At 38.7% G+C, this 21,201-nt stretch overlaps 1 protein-coding gene across 1 annotated transcript in view; it reads right to left on the bottom strand.

Moving 5' to 3' along the window:
- Nucleotides 1-21,201, bottom strand: part of RBKS (ribokinase) — a 71,167-nt gene that overhangs the window by 29,438 nt on the left and 20,528 nt on the right. Inside the window, exons 3-6 of the mRNA XM_014261372.2 lie at nt 18,796-18,859; nt 15,998-16,060; nt 8,203-8,367; nt 1,150-1,241 (exon numbers count right to left, since the gene is read on the bottom strand). Coding sequence (XP_014116847.1) covers nt 1,150-1,241; nt 8,203-8,367; nt 15,998-16,060; nt 18,796-18,859 — 384 coding nt within the window. The remainder of the gene's footprint in view (nt 1-1,149; nt 1,242-8,202; nt 8,368-15,997; nt 16,061-18,795; nt 18,860-21,201) is intronic.

Genomic DNA, 21,201 nt, shown 5'->3' on the forward strand with positions numbered 1-21,201 from the left:
CTGGAAATTCTGGCTTCCAGAGACCTGAAGAATCATGTCATCTCCCACCTTGCTATTTTGCTAATTCTTGAATTCTCTGGAGAATGCGAACTTGGCAGATACATAATGAAACATGCCAGAATAAAATTTAGATGTCCTTTTGGGTTACTTAGGTTGACCCTTAAATGCTAGAAGACTTCACGGACTGTGAACTTCTGGTATAGTCTGTGATGGGGTTTAATAGAAATTTCAAAAGAGGGTAATTGAGTCTTCAAAAATTTACACTGACAGACATTGTCATCATACAAAAAAGGCTACAAGTAAGCAGGGCCATGCTCTTCTCTTAGCTCTTCCCCCTCTGCTCCACCCAAAGGGATCATGTTCATTGCAGAAATCATGTTTCTTAGAGATAACTTGAACTCTGATCAAGGCATGGTTCCTATCCACTAGGTTACTTCTCCCACCTTCCTGTTTATATAAAGAGAGGGTGAGGGGAAGGAACAAAGCATGCCTAGTCCTAATAAGTAACAAATTTAAAAAAAGGTCTTGTGAGATGAGGTTAATTTGTCTCATGACAAAATAAGTTTCCTTTAGGAGAAATAACACTTGAATTAGAACAGAGAGAAAAAGGAGGGGGGAAAAAAAAGAAAAAAGGAAAAGATACAGTTGAAGGCCACAGAAGATTCACTGAAAACAGATCTGACAGGAAGAGGCATATGAAGCTTCTATTTACCATCAAGGGCAGCAAGCGTGCATCACCTCCTGGCAAGAGAGTTTAAAACTGTCAGAACACTATGGCTAATGCATTCCTGCTAATCATATCACGAGACCACAGAACAAGGACAAGACTCTATTTTAATATTTACCACTCAGTGATAACATTTAACAAGTGTCCTTTTATGGATATGTTTTGCTGATCTACTTGTAAGGAAGACTGGACCCAACTTTCCTGCTGCAAACAGCTAATTTAATTTCAAGTGCAAGCTAAAGTTGTTTTAGAATACTCCTTTTTGCTGGTTAGGTCAGGAATCAAACCTGTCCCTCCAAATGTCCTGTGTAAGAGGAGCATGGCTCAACCTTCCTGCTCCCTATGTTGCATTTCTGAGAAGAGTATAATTCTGAAATTTCCCTGCTTAAGACTCCTTCTTTAACATGACATATGACCATTACCTCAGTTTCATTGCAGCAGAAGATATCAGAATAGGTATAAAACTGTGGATCTAGGTCAGCCAGGGCTGGAGCTGGATTAAACAAAGTCTTTACTGGAAAAAAAAAAAAAAAAAAAAAAAAAAAAGAATAAAAGAAAAAGATAATCTAAATCTGGAGTGTTTTAGATTCATAAACCATAATTTGAAAGACCATTGTGTTTCAATCACAGACCCCAATATTTATTATTAACACACAAATTACTCTCAGTTTCTGCATCCTTGTCTTATACAAATGCTAAAAGCTTTATTTATTATATTAAAGTTACATTAATTAATGTGCAGGCACCTGCCATGATGGGAACATGATAGAAGAGTAACAGAAAAAAACCCTAAGAAATTATTAAATTAAAAAGAGAAAATACTTAGACATTAATGCAATTTGTTTAATTGATGATGCTTCTTCCATGATATTGTCACCCCAGGACAGATATTAATAAGTTTCACAAGAACTGATTCAGTTCTAGAATTTTTCAGTGTCATTACCTGAGGTCTGTGCATGAAGAATCACTAGTTATGGAGTAACAAAGGGCATGTCCAGACAAGAAGTTAAATGTGCTTCTGAATGTGTTACCTAACTTGTTCAAAATGCCACATTATAAAACTGTAGTGTAGACAAGGCACTGTATATTTTTAATACACTATCTGGCAGAGATAGACGTAAACCTAACATGTGGTAGAACATGTTAGTTAACCCAACTTTAAACTGTAGTAGCCTAAGGCTTGTAGCAGCAGCAAAGGTTTGTCATGAGGACAGTGTGACTTATTCACTATTAACACAGGAAGTCTGCAGCCTTGGTTTTTTACTTTGCCAATTCTATGATTAATACTTGTGTCTTAACCACAAGGCCATCATTTTTAAATAAAGCACACAGTCTTCACAAATATTCCTTGTAGTCAGTGATCAAATCTTCCAATTTGGATGCCTAAATTTTCGGTCCTAAACACATATTTAGACTGTAAGCTGTAGCATGTAATAGTCAGACCCCTTGAACATCTCTGAATCCCAGTTCAGACAGACTAAACAGACAAAGATGCCCAGAGACTTCTAAAATCTGAGTACCAAGAAGTTTAGGTGATTAACACTAACACTTTGAAAGTTACAACCTTTGACTGTACAACTTTATCATGCCTCTCTACCTGCCTCATTAAAAACAGCATTAAAGTGACAAAGACTTCTACTGCAAAGTCAGAAAACACCAGGATTAGGAATTCCAATGAAATCTTAATTTGGCTCCCTTATATAATTACAATACAGTATGTATTATAATAAACTCGTTAATTATATGATCACATACCACTGAAAAACAGCATGTGATCACATAATTAAAGACTGCAACATAATACATATGCAGAAAGGAGACAAATTAAGGTTTCACAGGCAACCTTAACTCTTGCATTTCCTATTTTCTTAACTGCAACACTAATGAAGTTTTCTTAAACATAAAACCTTAAGGTATACTTTCCGAGGTAAAACAAACAAGCAGCACATACTGGAAAACAGTTGAGTAGTACACTGGGATATGCATGGGTCAGGAGCAGCATTGAAAGTGTTCCAACTTGGGTTTTAAGTAACACAGACTCATCATGAACACAATGTAATACACTACTGTTAGTTTTCTTCCATATTTACTATCTGCTGAGCATGGGAGGGGCTAGAGGAACCCTAAGAACCTCTTTCAGGTTTTGAAGAAGAGCATGGCTTTTGAGCAGGATAATCTGTTTGGCTCTCCTGAGGAACTTATTTTCTGCTGAAATTCTCTCACAGAATCATAGAATGGCCTGGGCTGGAAGGCCATTTTCCCTTGTCCTGTCACTAAACACTTTGTATAAAGTTTGTCTCCATCTTTCTTATAGGCTCCCTTCAGCTATTGGAAAGCTGCAATTAAGTCACCCCTAAGACTTTTCCAGGCCGAACAAACATCCTTTGGTCATAGGAGAAGTGCTCCATCCTTCTGATCATCTTCAGGAGGTGGCCTCCTCTGGATTCTCTCTAATAGGTCCGTATCTCTCCTGTACTGGGTCCCCAGAGCTGGATGCAGGGTTCCAGGTGGGGTTTCAGCAGAGCAAAGGGGCACAATCCCCTCCTGGGCCCTGCTGCTGACGCTGCTTTGGATGCAGCCCAGGACAAGTTTGGCTTTCTGAGCTGTGGGTGCACATGGCTGGCTCATGTCCAGCCTCTTGTGCACCAGTACCACCAAGTCCTTCTCCCCAGTGCTGCTCTTGACCCGTTCATCCTCCAGCCTGTGTGGATACAGGGTTGCTCCATCTAGGTACAACACCTTGTACTTGGTTTTGTTAAACCTCATGAGATTCCCATAGGACTACTCCTCGAGCTGGGCACTTCTTTCCCTTTGCCAAGATCCATTCTCCTCAATGAGTTTTTGTTCTTTATGCCTCCTTGCATAGGAACTATGCAATTGTAACCTTTTTCACTCAACTTTCACCACATCATATCTCTTTATGGCTTACAATTCCTTTTCCCACTTCCAGTGCCCACAGCCTGCTCCCTGACTCTACCATATTCCAATCTACTCCATATTCTACTCTATGGATGCTAAATCTGAACCAGAGTGCCTGTGGCTATTACAAGCTACACAGAGCTCGATCCTGCCTGAGAGCTAGCCTGAGAAATTCATAGGAGGATTTCAAAACAATCCTCAGAGACAGAAAACAACTGCCAGGTGCTGTTTGTCTGTCCTCTTGTTTTCCTTGCAGGAGAAAGTAAGGAGGTGGTGTGCACCACTGACCAATGATAGTGATGTAGCAGTTAACTAACCAATAAGAGTTTCCTTTCTGTACTTTTCCACAGACTAGTCTATAAGACAGGCCTGAAGCAATAAACTAAGAGATTCTCCTGTTCAGACTCCCTTGAGAGTCTATGTCGTTCTTTTCGCCATTCCTAATTAGAACTACACTACTCCATATTCCACTCCATATTCCAATCTCTATTCAACAATTCCTAATCTCTGTTCCAATTTTGTTCCTCTTTCAGCTTCTCCCTTCCTTCTTCCTCTGCCACACCAAAAATCAAGAAAATCTCTCCTACATTTCCTTTTCCTGAAATCAACTCTCCATTCCCATTCCCAAGTAGCTTTGTCTTTTCTGTGTTGAAATTGAGCAAGCTCCTGCTCTGTGCTTCCTGAACCTATAACAGATCCTTAACAGTATAAAAGAAAAGAAGTTGCCTAAAACCAGATTCAGTAATTACACTTGAAGTCATGGTGCCCAAATGGACAAGTGCCTGTATGGACAGATGCTCAGGGGAAGCTAGCTGTGAAACTCTTAAGAATTTTCTGATGTCTGTGTGAAAGGTACTTATTTTCCAGAGGTTGATAATACAATTAAAATCAGGCAGGTTTCCACACCGTTGTGAAGGCTTATCTTTAAAAGAAAGCTTCCTTGCTATTAAGTCTTAAGTAAATTTTAGGGTAGCTGGTATTCATAATTCAAAAGCTATGGTAGGGTAGGAGGCATTTTTCATTGCCTGGTTTCTGCAACCATAGTGCTTTGGCAGGAAGCACAAAGAGTTTAACACAGACAAACAGCTGTTATGAAAAAATTGTAGCCTAAGATTAAAAGCTTGAAGCATGCAAAAAATAGATCTGTTTCTTGAAAGTAACATGGAACCTTTAACTGAGGGTGCTTCCAGCTCATTCTTCATGACAGTATGAATATGCTGGGCATTATCAGCCATCTTTTATGGAGTCTGTTATTAGAGAAGTCCCAAACCAGACTTTTGGAAGCAGCAGCAGCTTCTCACCATTGACCACCAAAACCCTTTAATTATCCAGTCAGATTTCTACTACAATTTACACCTACTTCATCTAGTCCTCCCTCCCTCCCTCCCTCCCTTCCTTCCTTACTTCCTTACTTCCTTACTTCCTTCCTTACTTCCTTCCTTACTTCCTTCCGCCACTCACTTCCTTCCTTCCTTCCTTCCTTCCTTCCTTCCTTCCTTCCTTCCTTCCTTCCTTCCTTCCTTCCTTCCTTCCTTCCTTCCTTCCTTCCTTCCTTCCTTCCTTCCTTCCTTCCTTCCTTCCTTCCTTCCTTCCTTCCGCCACTTCCTTCCTTCCGCCACTTCCTTCCTTCCTTCCTTCCTTCCTTCCTTCCGCCACTTCCTTCCGCCACTTCCTTCCTTCCGCCACTTCCTTCCTTCCTTCCTTCCTTCCGCCACTTCCTTCCTTCCTTCCTTCCTTCCTTCCTTCCTTCCTTCCTTCCTTCCTTCCTTCCTTCCTTCCTTCCTTCCTTCCTTCCTTCCTTCCTTCCTTCCTTCCTTCCTTCCTTCCTTCCTTCCTTCCTTCCTTCCTTCCTTCCGCCACTTCCTTCCTTCCTTCCTTCCTTCCTTCCTTCCTTCCTTCCTTCCTTCCTTCCTTCCTTCCTTCCTTCCTTCCGCCACTTCCTTCCTTCCGCCACTTCCTTCCTTCCGCCACTTCCTTCCTTCCGCCACTTCCTTCCTTCCGCCACTTCCTTCCTTCCGCCACTTCCTTCCTTCCGCCACTTCCTTCCTTCCTTCCTTCCGCCACTTCCTTCCTTCCTTCCTTCCTTCCTTCCTTCCTTCCTTCCTTCCTTCCTTCCTTCCTTCCTTCCTTCCTTCCGCCACTTCCGCCACTTCCTTCCGCCACTTCCTTCCGCCACTTCCTTCCGCCACTTCCTTCCTTCCTTCCGCCACTTCCTTCCTTCCTTCCGCCACTTCCTTCCTTCCGCCACTTCCTTCCTTCCGCCACTTCCTTCCTTCCTTCCTTCCGCCACTTCCTTCCGCCACTTCCTTCCTTCCGCCACTTCCTTCCTTCCGCCACTTCCTTCCTTCCGCCACTTCCTTCCTTCCGCCACTTCCTTCCGCCACTTCCTTCCTTCCGCCACTTCCTTCCTTCCTTCCGCCACTTCCTTCCTTCCTTCCGCCACTTCCTTCCGCCACTTCCTTCCTTCCGCCACTTCCTTCCGCCACTTCCTTCCGCCACTTCCTTCCGCCACTTCCTTCCGCCACTTCCTTCCTTCCGCCACTTCCGCCACTTCCTTCCTTCCGCCACTTCCGCCACTTCCTTCCGCCACTTCCTTCCTTCCGCCACTTCCTTCCTTCCTTCCGCCACGTCCTTCCTTCCGCCACTTCCTTCCTTCCTTCCTTCCGCCATTTCCTTCCTTCCTTCCGCCACTTCCTTCCTTCCTTACCACAAGAGTAATGAATAATCACTGCCACAATGAGAGGATGCCATGACATGTACATGACATGATGAGATGTCCCTCTCTAGCTTACAGCTCCAGATGACCTTCACTGAAGAGGACCAGAGTTCTTGCCTGTGTCTCCATATTCTTTCTTTTGTTCCTTTCTTTCAGTAAGAATGAAGAAAAACAAGCAAAAACCCCTCATGGAAACAGAGGTTTGAGGCATCTGAGTATGCATCTCTTTTACACAAAATTAGCCAAGTGAACATTCTAACATGAAGTGCTACATAATACATGAGGGTGTTGCAAGCTAAAAGAAGGGAAATTGCATTAACAATTTACTGTTAGCTACAGATAGGTTTTTACAGTGCTACAAACTCAGCTCTTCACTTGGATTTGATGGCACATGACATTTGAACACGTGTAGCCTGTTGTTTTAAAGCAGAAGCAACCAAACTTCCCTGACAGAAGAGCTGCACAATGATAACACTGACAGCAAAGAACTACATCTGGCCCACAGCTAACTACTATCTTTTCTTTATATACTGTACTATCTGCAGTTGCTAAATGCTTGCATGTCTCTTCTGTGTATCAAGTCTGAATTTTTTCAATTGCTTTTTAAAAAATTTCTTCTGTCACAGGCGGGCATCTTGCCATAGAAGGGTGACAAAAGTGTGAAGCACCTTGCCAAGACTGCTCATAGAGTTAGAAATAGACAAAGTAAGTTATGAATATTGGTTCATGATTCAACTAGAGTCCATTAATCATTAGATTAAGAATGTTGTTATCCATTTTCATAAAATGTAATGACAAAAATATAGTGCAACAGCTGCACAACAGGTCATGGTGCAAAAGGTAAACTGGAGTGCCCACAATTCCAGCATGCCATGATCTACTGGAGCTAGCCTGGGTCCTGCTTCAAGAAAACAGTAAGTTCTGATCCCAGTTCCATCCCTGATCTGCTCCATAACTGATTATGCTACGAGCTGTCCTCTCCCAGTCTGATCTTCTGGATAGAAGGGAAAACCACTTTTTCAATCTCATATAGATGCCTCTCCTGCATAATTATTTACTTAGTGTTCAAATGCTGGGGTAATTGTGCTTGAGTAACTGAAAGCATTACAGGAACTTAAACAACAAAACCATTATGTTGTTAATGAAACCCCATCCTGTTCAAGCAAAATATCAGCTTTCATCTATGCATATGCTACACTGAAGGAACAATACCCTGCATTTAAAATTAAAGTACAGTAACAATTTGCTAATAATTTCACAGACCATGACTGTCTATGCAATGGCATCATGCCCAGTCACACTCTAATAATTTTGGTTAGGAAGAAAAAGCGCTTTTTTTTTTTTTTTAAATATGTCAATTACTATACAAAAACCCACAGCCATACCTAATGCTATGCTCAGAGAACAAGGGCATAAGTCTGGTTTTGAGGTAATTTCATTCACTTTCCTCTGTGTGTAACTTTACTGACTTGCATTCATTATCCCTGTTCTGCTCTGGAATCATAGCAGTCAGGCCCATAGCTCCTGACCTACCAACGTTATAATGCATTTACTCAAAACACAAAAACAGAAGGAAAGGCAGCACCAGAAATATACAGGCAGATTATAAGGGTATGAGTTGATTTGCTGATGAAGGTTAACACTGCAAAAATTTTTAAGCTCGTTCAGTTCTCATTAGCATAGCATGAATTTTTTGGCTATTGTTTCAGTTCTAAATAAAAACATATTCTAATATAACAGAAATCAGAATAGATTACAGGATCTTTATTTAGAAAGCATGATAAAGAGTATTTTTTATGTAGCACAAATGAAAGAGAGAGAATGGCTTATATTAAATTACCTCCACTGGCACGTGCCATTTTCAGAGCTTCAAGAGAAACAGCAGGGGTTACTTCTAGCTGGCAAACAACCACTTTGGCTTTACAGATGACATCAGAAGCCCTCTTCAGGTCTTCAAAATTTAAAAGCAGATTGGCTCCTGGGACTATGACAATAACATTCTGTCCTAGAGAGAAGATACTGTGTTTTTCACTTTAACTTTGGCAATAAAGCATGTAAAACAATTCCTTGCACTTTTTACAATACGTTTCAGATGAGTATTTCAATTTACTTTCCAAAAAATCCACTAAAATTGTATGCACTGCTGACATTTTCAAATACACAAATATTTCAGAGGATAATTAAAAGGATCAATCTACTAATGAACTAAGTGCACAATAAACACAATATAAATTCCTTTAGGAAAAATCATGTATGGGCATTCTCCAGTCTCATTTTGGTGTCTTCTGTGATCTCTAAAGAAGCACTGCACTCGTCACAGTGGAGATGGTGGATACACACTGAGGGTGATATTTGCATCTTCCTAAAATATTCCAGTAGCATTTGGAAGATAAAAGCATCAATGTGATTACTGAATTCCTATGCCAAAAATGTCATAAAAATTTTAATTTTCCCATCAGTTGGGAACAAAAAGTATTTCACACAGCTAAGAAAATTAGGCATGTTCTTTAGATTTCAGAGAAGTAGGCTTGCACCTGAGACATTTCAAGTTAGGGCTTCTAACCGTCATGAAAACCAGAACCAGCTTGTCACCAAAGCCCAGAAAGGTGGTGCCTGTGTCTGAGGAAAGTTTTATCAGAACTGAGTAAAGGGGGGCAACAGCTGCTTCTGCTCTTAGAGGTGGCCAGGAGAATGGTCTAAGCAAAACTGTGCGTGTGGAAGCATGGCAGTCTCTCAAAGCACATCTAAGATCCTTTTTATTCTTGTAGTTTGTTTTACTGTTAGGTGAGGCTCATTTACGTAGGTTCCAAATAGTCTTTTGGTTTTTTTCAGACAAACAAACCACCTTCTTTTATTGAAGCTTCTTTCTTTTTTTAATCTCTGTTACAACACTTAGAGACCTTCAGGCATGGGTGCCTTCAAATTAAAATTTATTATTAATCACTCAGCTATTAACTTCAATAAGTCAGTTCTTCCTTGATTTAAAGGCTCAGCCCGCCCCCGCTGAACGTTTCTTTGAGGACTGCCAATCATTAAATGCTACCAATTCTGTAATGAACCAAATTACTCTGCAAATAAATATTTATGTTTTTAAATACATTATTTTTGTTGAATGTGATTTCAAAGTCCTTTGACTAAGAACGTGCAAAGCTTCTCTCCCTAAATACATTCCAAAAGGAAAGCAGGACAATGGAAAGAATAATACAGTGACCTCAGAGGGAGGGACCCAAACTTTCCAAAGCAATTCTGTTGTCAATGGTTTGGTACAGAATAGCTGCATACGAAAAGCAAAACCCCAGCACTTAAAAGCCAACGCCCTGCTTTTCAACAGACAGTGATGGGCATCTTGGATAAAAAACAAAAGGAAACAAAACAAAAAACCTTCTGCAACATATAAATGTTACCAAAGATATCTGTGTCCTGTTGATGAAATATTCAAAGGCAAATTGCACCAATTTTGCCAAGCATATATTTTGATAGCTTTAGGGTGCAGCAGAGCAAGCAGTAGAAGACAGTGGAACAAGAATCTCTTTCAATTTTACCTGGCCTTTGTTCTTCCTAGAATCTCAGAGTCTATTCACATGTCTTGCTTCATTATCTTGGTGAACTATTTACCTGTACTGACATGTATATCATTATCAGACTTTGGAGCTAATGGCCCAAGGCAGTAAGGAGGGCTGTTTGCTTAAACCCATATGTACAAATACAAGGTAGACCATGCTACACTGGATCACAGTCTGAAGATTTTCTTTATAAACACAAAAGGTCATACACTTATCTGCTTTCAAACCTCCAGAGAAATGAAATACCTAATGTGGTGCAACAGTCCATATGGACTAAACCCAAGTTGGAGGAAAACTCCCCCAATTCTGTTCTTAGCTATATACCATACTTACTGAATGATAGCAGTCACCACAAACTTGTACCAGGGTCCATGAAGGCAGAATTTGGAGCCATGCACTCACAATTAATACAAAATTTTGTATTAACAGCAAGCATTTTGTTGAAAGCAATTATTTCTTGCCAGGGAAATCAGATGGGAATTCAGCATCAGGGACAACAGTTAAGGACAGATGGCAAAGAGGGGTTCATTTTGACCAACATGAAATAATTTAGTAAGTTTAAAAAAAATCCTACACACTAGAAAAGTCAAAGGAAACTAATTTCTAAAAACTGTTTTTCTATGTTCCTTCAACAAGGAGAAGAGATAAATATTTTCAGAGGTTTTTTTTTAGTCTTACATATCTTAGATATCTGTTTGAGGATGTTATAAATTTGTGTTGTGATATTGGCTTTCACAGATGAATATTATGTTAAATACTTTTTAGCTATGTATGTACTTTTTTCTTGCTAACAAATTTTAAGCTTAAAAGAATTTCCTAGGTACAAGGCAAGGAAACCCCAGAGGGCAAGGACAGTGGGGCCCAAGCTGCTTATCAGGAGAACAATAGAGTCCAAAGTGTTATCAGCAGAAGATATGAAGCCCAGCTGCCCTCAGGGGAAGGATGAGGGGCCCAGACTGTTATCAACAAGTGACCATTTGCAAAAGAAAGGAAACCAAACTCCAAAATAATGCTCATCAGCAAGAATAATGATGACCAGCAAAAATAGTGCTGACCAGCAGAAAATAAAAATGTTCTAAATAGGTGGAACCAGGGAGGGGACATGCTAAATACTTCTTGCAAAAGTTTGAATATGCATAAAATCCTCACAGCAAGAGGGGATAAAAAGAGTGTTCCTGAGATACCAGATGTGTTCCTGGCAAGGTGCCAGGGCACCCGGCCGTTTTAACCCTTTATTTCTTTTGTCTCCTAATTGTCTTTTGTTTATATTAAATTCTTTTTATAATTTATTAAGTGAATCTCATTTTTAATAAGGAGGAGATAAACTATTGTCCAGAAAAGTCTATGTACCTGTGTTTACCCTAGGTGAAGCCTTAAACTGTGGACCTAACTTCTAAAACTACTCCAGTGAGGTAAAACAAGATAAATCTCATTCACCAAGAATGTGAATAATATATTTAGTGCATTACTGTTAATTCTAAAATCTCTTTTCTTAGACTAAAAATATCAGTTTTGATGGGAACATCTATATAACTTTGCAGACATCAGCTAGAATATTAAGGGCCATATTCACACTTGCTATAAGCTGTAACAGCTAAATGAAACTGGTAAGCTTGCACAGGCTTACACCAGATGGGGACTGGATCCAGTCTGGATGAATGCTGCATACATAAAAACTGTCCTAAGTTGGGCTTCTAAAACTGCTACTGCCAGTTCTTAGACAGATGGGTAACTAAAGCCAGGCTTTTTTTACAAGGGTCATCTTAGAGATGACACCAGATGAGAAGTGCCAGAGGAAAAATCAAATGTCAAACCAGTAAACACCACAGTGCAATAAATACCTTTAAAACTGGATGGCAAGCCTAAAAACCATTGGTAGTGCTTAGAATTAACCAAAATATCAAACAGATCAAACCAAGCAATTGTAACAATAGCTGCAGAGCTTGTGCATAATAATTTACACAGAAGAAAATTATATCTGTGACCAGAAAAGAATGTTAAAAGAAAAACATGTGCTGCCAAATCACACAGTTCATGAATATGAGGGTGGGTTTGGGGTGTGTTATGGTATCATAATTTCTAGGCAACCGCTTGTTAGAAATATTGAAGAGTCTTGCATACAAAACATTTAAGTCCATGAAGAAAATCAATATATAGAAAGTGTCTAAAATTCAGGTGTTATTTCTTCATAAACCTGAAGGTTCAAACCAAAGATTTTCCTCTATGGAAAGTACAATACAAACAAGCTGGCATATGTATTCTAAGTTTGCTTTGTTTACTTAGCCTTACCTAAATATATATTTTGAATGTTTTTTTACTAGTAGTGCTTTGGTATTGAAGGTACACTCAACTTACAAAATAACGTCTATTCACCATTCATGAATGATTAATAGTTTTATCATAATGTCAGCACAATGCCTGTCTCAAGTGAAGGTTATCATGCAGTATTCTGTGTAGGTGAGCTCCAAGTCCTAACTTGTAATAATCAAGAGAATTTTAATCATGACTTGCCAAACTCTATTGTGCCTCCTCTGAATTTTTGCTAGGAATATGAATATGAATGTTGGACTTGTTCAAACCTCTAGTCCAACTGGGCCAACATAACGGCACCATCAACAGTCAGTACCAGATATGGACAAAGCTGTAATAACCTTCAGAGGTAATCATGTAAAAAATTATCCACAAAGAGTGTTTTTCCCCTCCCTACATGTGTGTGTAAAAGTACAACACACATCATCACTTTATGGAGCTTCTACCAATCAATATCACATTGCTAGCAGAAGGTGTGCTAAGTGACAGAACTAGTGGCAAGAAGGCAGACTGAAAGGGGAAACAAAACATTGGGTTCAAAGTGGTGTGATGCACCTCTTTGAAAATGTGTTAAGAAAAGCAGCTGGATGTACCAGCTTTTATCTTTAACAGAGAAAGTACAGATTTGAAGGGTACAGGATCCTGGTACAGTGAAGCTTGTGTTTAGTCAAATCAAAACTTTCTGAAAAGGCAGCAGCATGAAAGAGAGCAACTGAAAGGAACACCAGGTCCCAGAAATATTTTTGCACAGATTTCTGAAACCAGCCCAGAGGGAACCTTTGCAGCATCTCTGGGCTGCACATTCTTCAGTGTAGCTCTATAAACTCGTTAAACATCTCTCTACCATTCTGCATTAAAGCAGAGATTGAATCTATCTTTTATTGAAACTATACTGTATTGTCCCAGAATATAATCAACTTCAAGACTATCAAATGTGCCTGATATTTTCCAATTTTTAGCACTTTGCCAATTATAATAGTGGCTGAGTTATACTTGTGCAATTCAGTAACCAGTCAAAAACTTCCAAGAAATTCTGCAGCACCAGTTAGACAGGCAGAGGTAATATCAGGGAAGATTTACTTCAGAGCCGCATCTGACTCTGATCTCTACAGTTTTCTTTTGCTCTCTCTTTACTCATACATCAGAGCATCATACACCCTTTACTTGCATATCTCCTATTTATTCCTGTAATTTTTCTCAGTTGGTTTGAGTTGGTATTTTTCCCAAGTATCAGTACTTGTAAAGAATTGGTAAGAAGGGGAGGCTAGGTGTGTAACAATATGGCAATGGAAATTTTTAAATTTAAAGAGATGATAACTATGGTTTTTAGTTCTCCCTCAACACAAAACAACATCACCAAACCCAACTTCAAATGCTTCCCTTTTAGGTATAACTTGAACTAGCAGAACCTACTTTAAATCAGTCCATTGAGTGCTATGGTGTTTCAGCTATGCCAGGACAGACACTGCAGTAAAACATGCATGTGTAGACAAGCCCTTTGAAACCTGCTGCAAAGCCTGTTTAGGTCAAATCAGCCAGGTTTCTACAGAAAAACAAGAGAAAATGTCTCTTGCAACAGCAAAGCACATAAGTACTGCAATTTACTCAATTCAGGCGCCAGATGGTTTTTGAGAGAAGTAACAAGGAGAACCATTACCAATTCTGTGCATCTGTTTGCTTTAGAGCATAGCTCTGACCAGGTTTGCTCTTCTACCAGATTTTAAATTAAATTTGAGGCCAGTGCTAACTTAGCATACAATTTTCAGTTACTTAGAGACACAAACTACATGACATTATGCATTATTCACATCACTGTGTGAATCTCAAGACTGTCATTCACCCTTCGCACTGACACTAACACGTAAGATAGCCCACTGTGAACCTCGTGGCCACAAATATCCATTTCCCTTTCTGGTACTTATAAAGGTTTTACATCCACAAGATTGTTTTGTTCCTTATCCTTCAGAAAAATTCTTGGTGGTAAAATTTTAACAGGTCATCCTCTGTCCATTCAAGTTTAGACAGTTTTTATCTTAGCTGGCCATGCATGTGAATTGGGAAATTATAAGACTGGTTCTTATTCAACTACTCTGGACAGCAAACCTAGTGCAAGACATATACAAAACAGTGAGGCCCAGGAGCGCTACTGAATTCCCACTGTCCCTCATATTTACCATGGCCACAGTGACTGCAGGCAGCATAAAAAGTGTCAAGAGTTTCTGTATAATCTACCTGGTGATCCAAACCAAGAAAAGGAGATGGAAGTTAACAGGCAGGTATCCAGGTTATGCAAAATATAAGCATTACCTTATTTCTGAATTACAGCTGCCATGCAAGGCTTGGATTAATCTTACTTAGGGAAAATTAAACCCACATCTCCAACTAATTTGCCTAATTTTCCTGAATATTCCTGTGTAGGCTTGCCTTTAGTCACAGTTCCTTCCCAGTTTTGCTGTGTGAGTAAATAGTTATGTTTCCTTTCCCATTTTGAGCTGCAGCCCCAGTGTGCAACCATCAGGTTACACAGAAGCGTGGTAAGTTGATGTGTCAGCTAAGCTGTGGTAACTGTTCAAATGAAGCCTCTTAGCAACTCCAAAAGTGAACTAATCCAATCACTTTTAATTTGTTATGTTTGCATAAACATTATTAAGTCCTGACCTCTATATTTTGATTCAGACACACTTCTTTTAAGGCTTCTCAATAGTTTGAGGAAATAGCTTGAAAAGACATGTAGATGTGGCACTTAGGTAGATGGTTTAGTGGTAGACTTGGCAGTGCTGGGTTCATGATTTGATTTGGTGATCTTAAAGATCTTTTTCTACCTAAATTATTCTATAGTAAATAGTGATGGGTAAGTCATAGTAGGGAAGGAGAGCTTTAACCTTCTAATATACTGTGTGTTCAGGACAAAATAAAACTAGGTAGATCTGCTGGCTGATTAAATTATGCTTGAGGAAAGATGAAGTTTTCTGAGGACAGTTCAGCAGTCTTGACAAATAATACGAAAACAACAGAAAAAAAAATGCCATTTCACTGTGTACTTATCACTGAAGACGCAACTTGAAATCAAGATTTGCAGTAAAATTACAGGATCAACAAAAGTATTTCTAGTTATACTGAGGACAATTTCTTTTCCTGATTGAGGGCATAATGACTCACTTGGTGTCCTGAGCAGGCAAACCTTTTCCTCATAGGACCAGACAAAATGGCCTCCAGTTATACCATGGGAGACTTAGATTGGATATTTGGAAAAATTTCTTCACTAAAAGGGTTGTCAAGCACTGGTATAGGAAGCACAGGGAAGTGGTTGAGTTACCAACCCTAGAGGTATTGAAAAGACATGTAGATGTGGCACTTGGGTAGATGGTTTAGTGGCAGACTTGGCAGTGCTGGGTTAATGGCTGGACTCCATAACCTTAAAAGGTCTTTTTCAACTTAAATGATTCTATATGAAAAGTGCTGGGTAAGTTGTAATGGAAAAGGAGAGCTTTAACCTTCTAATACACTGCATGTTCAAGAATGTAAAACTAGATAGTTCTGCTGGCTGATGGAAATATGGCTAACACACTGCTGATTTAAGCATCTGATTCTCCTGCTTTTAGGCACCTAATTCTACATTGCCTGCAATGAAGCGTGAATAAAATATTGAAAAAAATAAAAAAATGTAGGAAAAAAATGCACAATTAGCAGTGACAAGACAAAGGTTTCTTTTATGGCTGTAAAGGCAGAACAAAGAGGACAATTCAGAGCAGAAATATGTACCTTCACTGTTGACAATTATTGAAGCAGTTCCAGTGGCAGCATCTGTAGTTTGACCTACAAATGCTAAGAAAGAGAAAAGTTAGAGCATGCTAGTTCAGTGCATTACTTTTAACCAATAGCATGTGACACAGTTTAATTGAATTGAATCTAAAATGAACCCATAACCTCCAGCAATTTAAAAATGCTAATTACTCTTTCATGTTCAACAATGCCAGAGAAGCTAACAACAACAAAAAGTGCTAATTTACACTCACAAAACAAAAATATGAGTCCAACATTCTTTAATTTGGCTACATCTCCGCATTAGAGAAAGCATGTTATTTATACAGCCTTCTCAGACACTCTACTCCTCCTTGGAAATGTTTCATTTACCCAATGAAACAACAGAGTCAAGGCTAAAGAAAAACAAAAATACTAAAACAACTCATCATCTCATTCTGTGTAGATTTTGCATTTCAGCAGAAATATTAAGTAATGCTATGAAGACAGTGGTGGGGTTATTTGTTTCCCCTTTGGATTTTTATTCAGAGAAATTGACATCATGCTGGCAGCACTGTCTGTTAGAAAGATTGGTCCATGTTTACTACTATAAGAACCTGTTTTCAGCTGACAGCAAATTTGTCAAATACCAGCCAATGACAGGAAATTGATAGTAGAAACCAGTAGCACTGTTGCAGAAAACTGACCAAAAAGTTGAGCGTTTCTTTTTTCTTTCCCAAAAACTGTATTTGAGAAAAATCTACTGTTCCATTTGAGACAAATTCTGGCTTTTGTTTAAGGAGCTCTTGTGTTCTAACATTTTAGAACATGGATTTAAAGCTGGGCAAAAATGGGTTTCTTTCTCAAGATGTGTTTTTGTGGCTAGTTTAACAATCTGCTCCAATTTGAAGAAGGCTGAAAAAACACCTTACATCATACTCATCTGGTTTTGCTAAAGTCTTGCAGGTACTCGCCCTGGAGGTACCCTTGTCTTGCTATTACCAGGGTCAGAGCAGGACTTCCCTTGCAATTACAGCTTCTTTGCACCATGAATTCTTTGCACACTGGAACTGAAAGCAGAGAATGTGTGTCTTCTGTACTGTCAATGCTCTTGCAGCATGAGCAGCTGAGTTGCCCAGTTTAAATGTGGGAAAAGGAACAACAAATCAATAAAGATCTAAATGGTCTGAGCAGCACTGGCAGCTGGTTAGTTGTGGAAGACAAGAAGACAGGGAAAGAGGAAAATTACAAAACAGATTGGATTTGGAGAGAAAAGGGGTGTGCTGATATGCTAGGAAACAGAAGAACAACATAAAGAAGATATACAAGAAGGAACCAAGATATGAGAGCTGGCAGAACTGGCATTACCCCAAGGATTTTCATCCAGTACCCAGTATCCTTATGTACAAGAACAGGGAAAGGCTAGAAAAGGATTAAACCAGGACAAAAAGCCCATGATTGAAATAAGACCATCTTGAGCAAAAAGCTCTGAGCACACTAATCACCCTTGCCTCCAGATCTTGGAACTCAAGTTAGGATCCTGGATCAACCTCACCAGCACTATATCTTATTTTTCTCCAGGGCTGATCAACAGTGGAGGTGACAATCAAACACAATTCAGAGATATTTCTAACTCAATCAGCAGATTGGGACCTTGGACCTAAACATTCCAGCCCTTCAACTGATCTATCTAAGTATCCATGAACTGCAATATGATGGAATTTCTGAATTTTTTCCCCGACACTTATCTTTTGTTGCTATAAAGATTATTTAAAAATTCACATTAAGATTGCAAGATCAATCATTTAAATCAGAAAACATTAAGGTTCTTTGTGGCATATGCATTTTCATTAAGTGCTATGCATTATAATTGCTTCATTTACATGATCAAATACATGAGGTAAGCTTGCTTTGGAGACATTCAGAACTTTACACTAACAGACACTGTTTTCATGGCATCCTTGCTTGGTCTCTTGCCTAAGTTGAAAGATACACAATGAATAAACCTATATATACATTTGTGAAGTATTTAGATGCTACACTGATAAGCATAATAAAAAAGCCCACAAAATACTGATAGTTTTGTCCTTAAGGCAGGATTTGAATAATGCAGTAGATAAGGCTTGTGGCTACACATTAAACAGAAGAGATAAACAGAATATTGAATTGCCTCTTAGTGATTACATCTGTCCATCCTTTTCCACCCCAAAGGAGACATGGGTTGTGCAGACAAAAATGTGAATGTATAGTTAAGCAGTGCACAGTAGAGAGAGAATGGGTTTTACTAAGGTGAAAAGATAATTGAAAATCGTGGATGCCTAATTTTCCTTTTTTCTGGTAGTCTTTTATCATTGATTTTTGTGTTTATGTGTGCTAACATCAGCTGCAGTCTCTAAGATGACTTCACAGGTCAGCTCACAAATCAAAGGTGAAATGTACTGCACTTACCACTGAATTTCCACTCTGTCCTTCCTCTGACAATGTGAAGTTGAGAATGAGTAATGAGTTTTTCAATTTCTCATCAGGCATTATTATCTAATGATGCAGACTAAACAATTGCATAACAGCAAGTTATCTTCAGGTGACTTGCACTGATGCAATCATCTGAGGTTCAGAGGCAATAACACTATTTTAATGGTACAGCTGATTTCAGAAGTCCCCATATTATCTCTCATATTCATTCATTCCTGCCAGCTGCATCGAAACAGTTATTCATAGCTCTGAATGGTAAAACATATCCAATAAGTTAAAAAAATAATAAATCCTGCACCACCAATTTTTGAAGTTAAAAAAAAAAAATATTTAAAGCAAAATTTTACCTGTAGAAATGCCATTCTTCTTCAAATTATCAACATAATCATTGCCAAATGAATCATTCCCAACCTATACAAAAGACAAAAGAATGGGTTTTCTTTACAGAAAGGTGAGAGGATAAATGGGCCATCTTTAGACAACCAAATGCTCTACTGCAATTTAAATACAATACTTTTAGTCTGGAAGCCCCTTGCCTTATTCATCAGCAAATAATAAATTAAGAAATAATGGAAAAAATGTATTAATAGTATTAGCAAACAATAAGAACAGTGTTCTGCAGTTTTCTCCTGCTCTATTACAAACACCCATGTTGCCATATTCAAGCTTCATCCTTGTACAAACCTTGCACTCCTTTGACACTGAAACTTCAGATTTTAAAATCTGGACATGTACTGAATTTTTCAGCTTTCAATTGAAAGCATTGACATCAATTCTGGTGTCCTTCTTAACTGCAGTTTATATTTTGAATTTTCTACCTCAAGTTTCCTTGGTGGAAAAATATCAAACTGTGTCTATGGGATAGAAAGTGACGATAAATACATCATTACTAATTTCTGCAATTCTCAGTACTAAATGTACTGTTTAGAAATTCAACATTTTTTGTTTGCATTATCCAGCAACAGCAGATCAAGTTGAGTTAGGGAGTTAAGCTATGGTAATTTATTTTTTTTTTAACAAGTTAAAAAGCTTGTCATTTCAGTTCCATTAATCTTTCTAGCTGAAAACAATTCTGCTTGCTATTTATTCAAACTAATATAAATTTCTTTTTGTTACATTACACAAGCTGAACAAAGCAGATGAGGTACATGGAGGAAAAAATAGTTTAATTCACTCAATATCATGTGAACATTTAAAATATATTTATAAAGCTAAAAAAGCTTTTGAGTCACCCCTCAGCCTGTCTTCAGCATACACAGCATGTGCTCCCAATTCCAAGAGTGAGTTGTGTATCCAAGCAGTGTCAAAGACCAACCAATGCTACAGAAAGCATTTTTGCAAGAGGAAAAAAGAAACATCTTTCAGATTAGAAGCCAAATCGAGATCCTTGTTATGGGTCTAGAGGAGCCCTAACCTATTATCCATCTTCTCATAAAAAAGCACTACATAGCTAATGGTGTGCTTCAGTTACTAGAAGCACAGAAACACCTGTCTCTACTGGCTTTTGTTAGAAATTTGTCTATTTATGAGTTCAGTCCTTCAGAAAGCTTAGAAAAGGCCTGAGTACCAGCTAATGATCACAAGAATTGAACACTTTGATTCAGAATTCTAAAATTTCAAGTGTCACAGATGGATGATTCTTCCCCTCACATATGTGATTGCATAACCATGATTTGAAACTTCAATTTCCTACAACATCTATAAGGGCTTTTTCTAAAGCATTATTAAGGATAGTCCCAGTCTTTCAGCAAAGGAAGACAGAAATTAAGTTCAGAATAGTCTAACCAGAGGAACTTTCCTCTAGTACATGGGAAAAAACCCCAAACAACCCAACATTTTCTTGGGTCACTATGTTGTTTGTTGCTTGCATATTAGAGTATTTCTGTACTTTTGACTACTCCCAGTTTGCCAGACACAGCACATTGTCAGAAGCTACCTCTTCTGACTGCTTTATGCTGGATGACTGCAGCCATCTGCAATTTAAACCTGAGTTATGCTCACTTCTGCAGCCTAACAGCTGGAATACAGATTCTGTCAGATGGTATCACCTTTTCCCTCCCTTGCTACTATAATTCTTCAACAATTCTCACAGTTTGCTCAGTTAATTCAGCAACAAAATATTTCATAACTCTCCCAAAAGCTCAGCTGAAACTTCCTTCTTTCAGCTCTGGATTCTGCATGACTGACAGACAGGTATCCTTTACTCTTCAAATGTCAAAACAACTGAGAGCAGCCATAGTACTTTTGCTCGCAGTAAGAGAGGAGACTCGAGGAGAGGGGAGGGGAGGGGAGACTCGAGGAGAGGAGAGGAGACTCGAGGAGAGGCTGGGTTTTACTGAAAGAACAGAAATATGTTTTTGCAAAGTACTTAGAAAATGTAGTAGCTACTACATTTTATTATGAATGTGTATGTTTCCATTGCACTGAGCAAAGGGTAGACCATTAGAAAAAATAAACCAAAATTTGCACTTGCAATGGACAAAAATCCTTCAACATTTAGCAGGAAATATCAGAAAGGAATTCACCGCCAGTTCATTTTTTACTTGAATCTGATTGTTCTTGAATGCAAAGATGATCAAATATACACAATATGAGAGAAGTACAAACATTGTAAAAAATTAACCAACTCCACACTGTAGAACAACTAGTGACAATAATTCACAGAAATGCTTTCAGGTGTGATTTAAATTTATAGTTAACGTTGTTTCATCTAAATATTAGATTGAATTGAAAGAACAGTGAGGAAGGCTTCT

Source organism: Pseudopodoces humilis, chromosome 3 (genome assembly GCF_049639895.1).
Source record: "Pseudopodoces humilis isolate 2021_Gansu_Grassland_sample_001 chromosome 3, ASM4963989v1, whole genome shotgun sequence".
NCBI lineage: Eukaryota > Metazoa > Chordata > Aves > Passeriformes > Paridae > Pseudopodoces > Pseudopodoces humilis.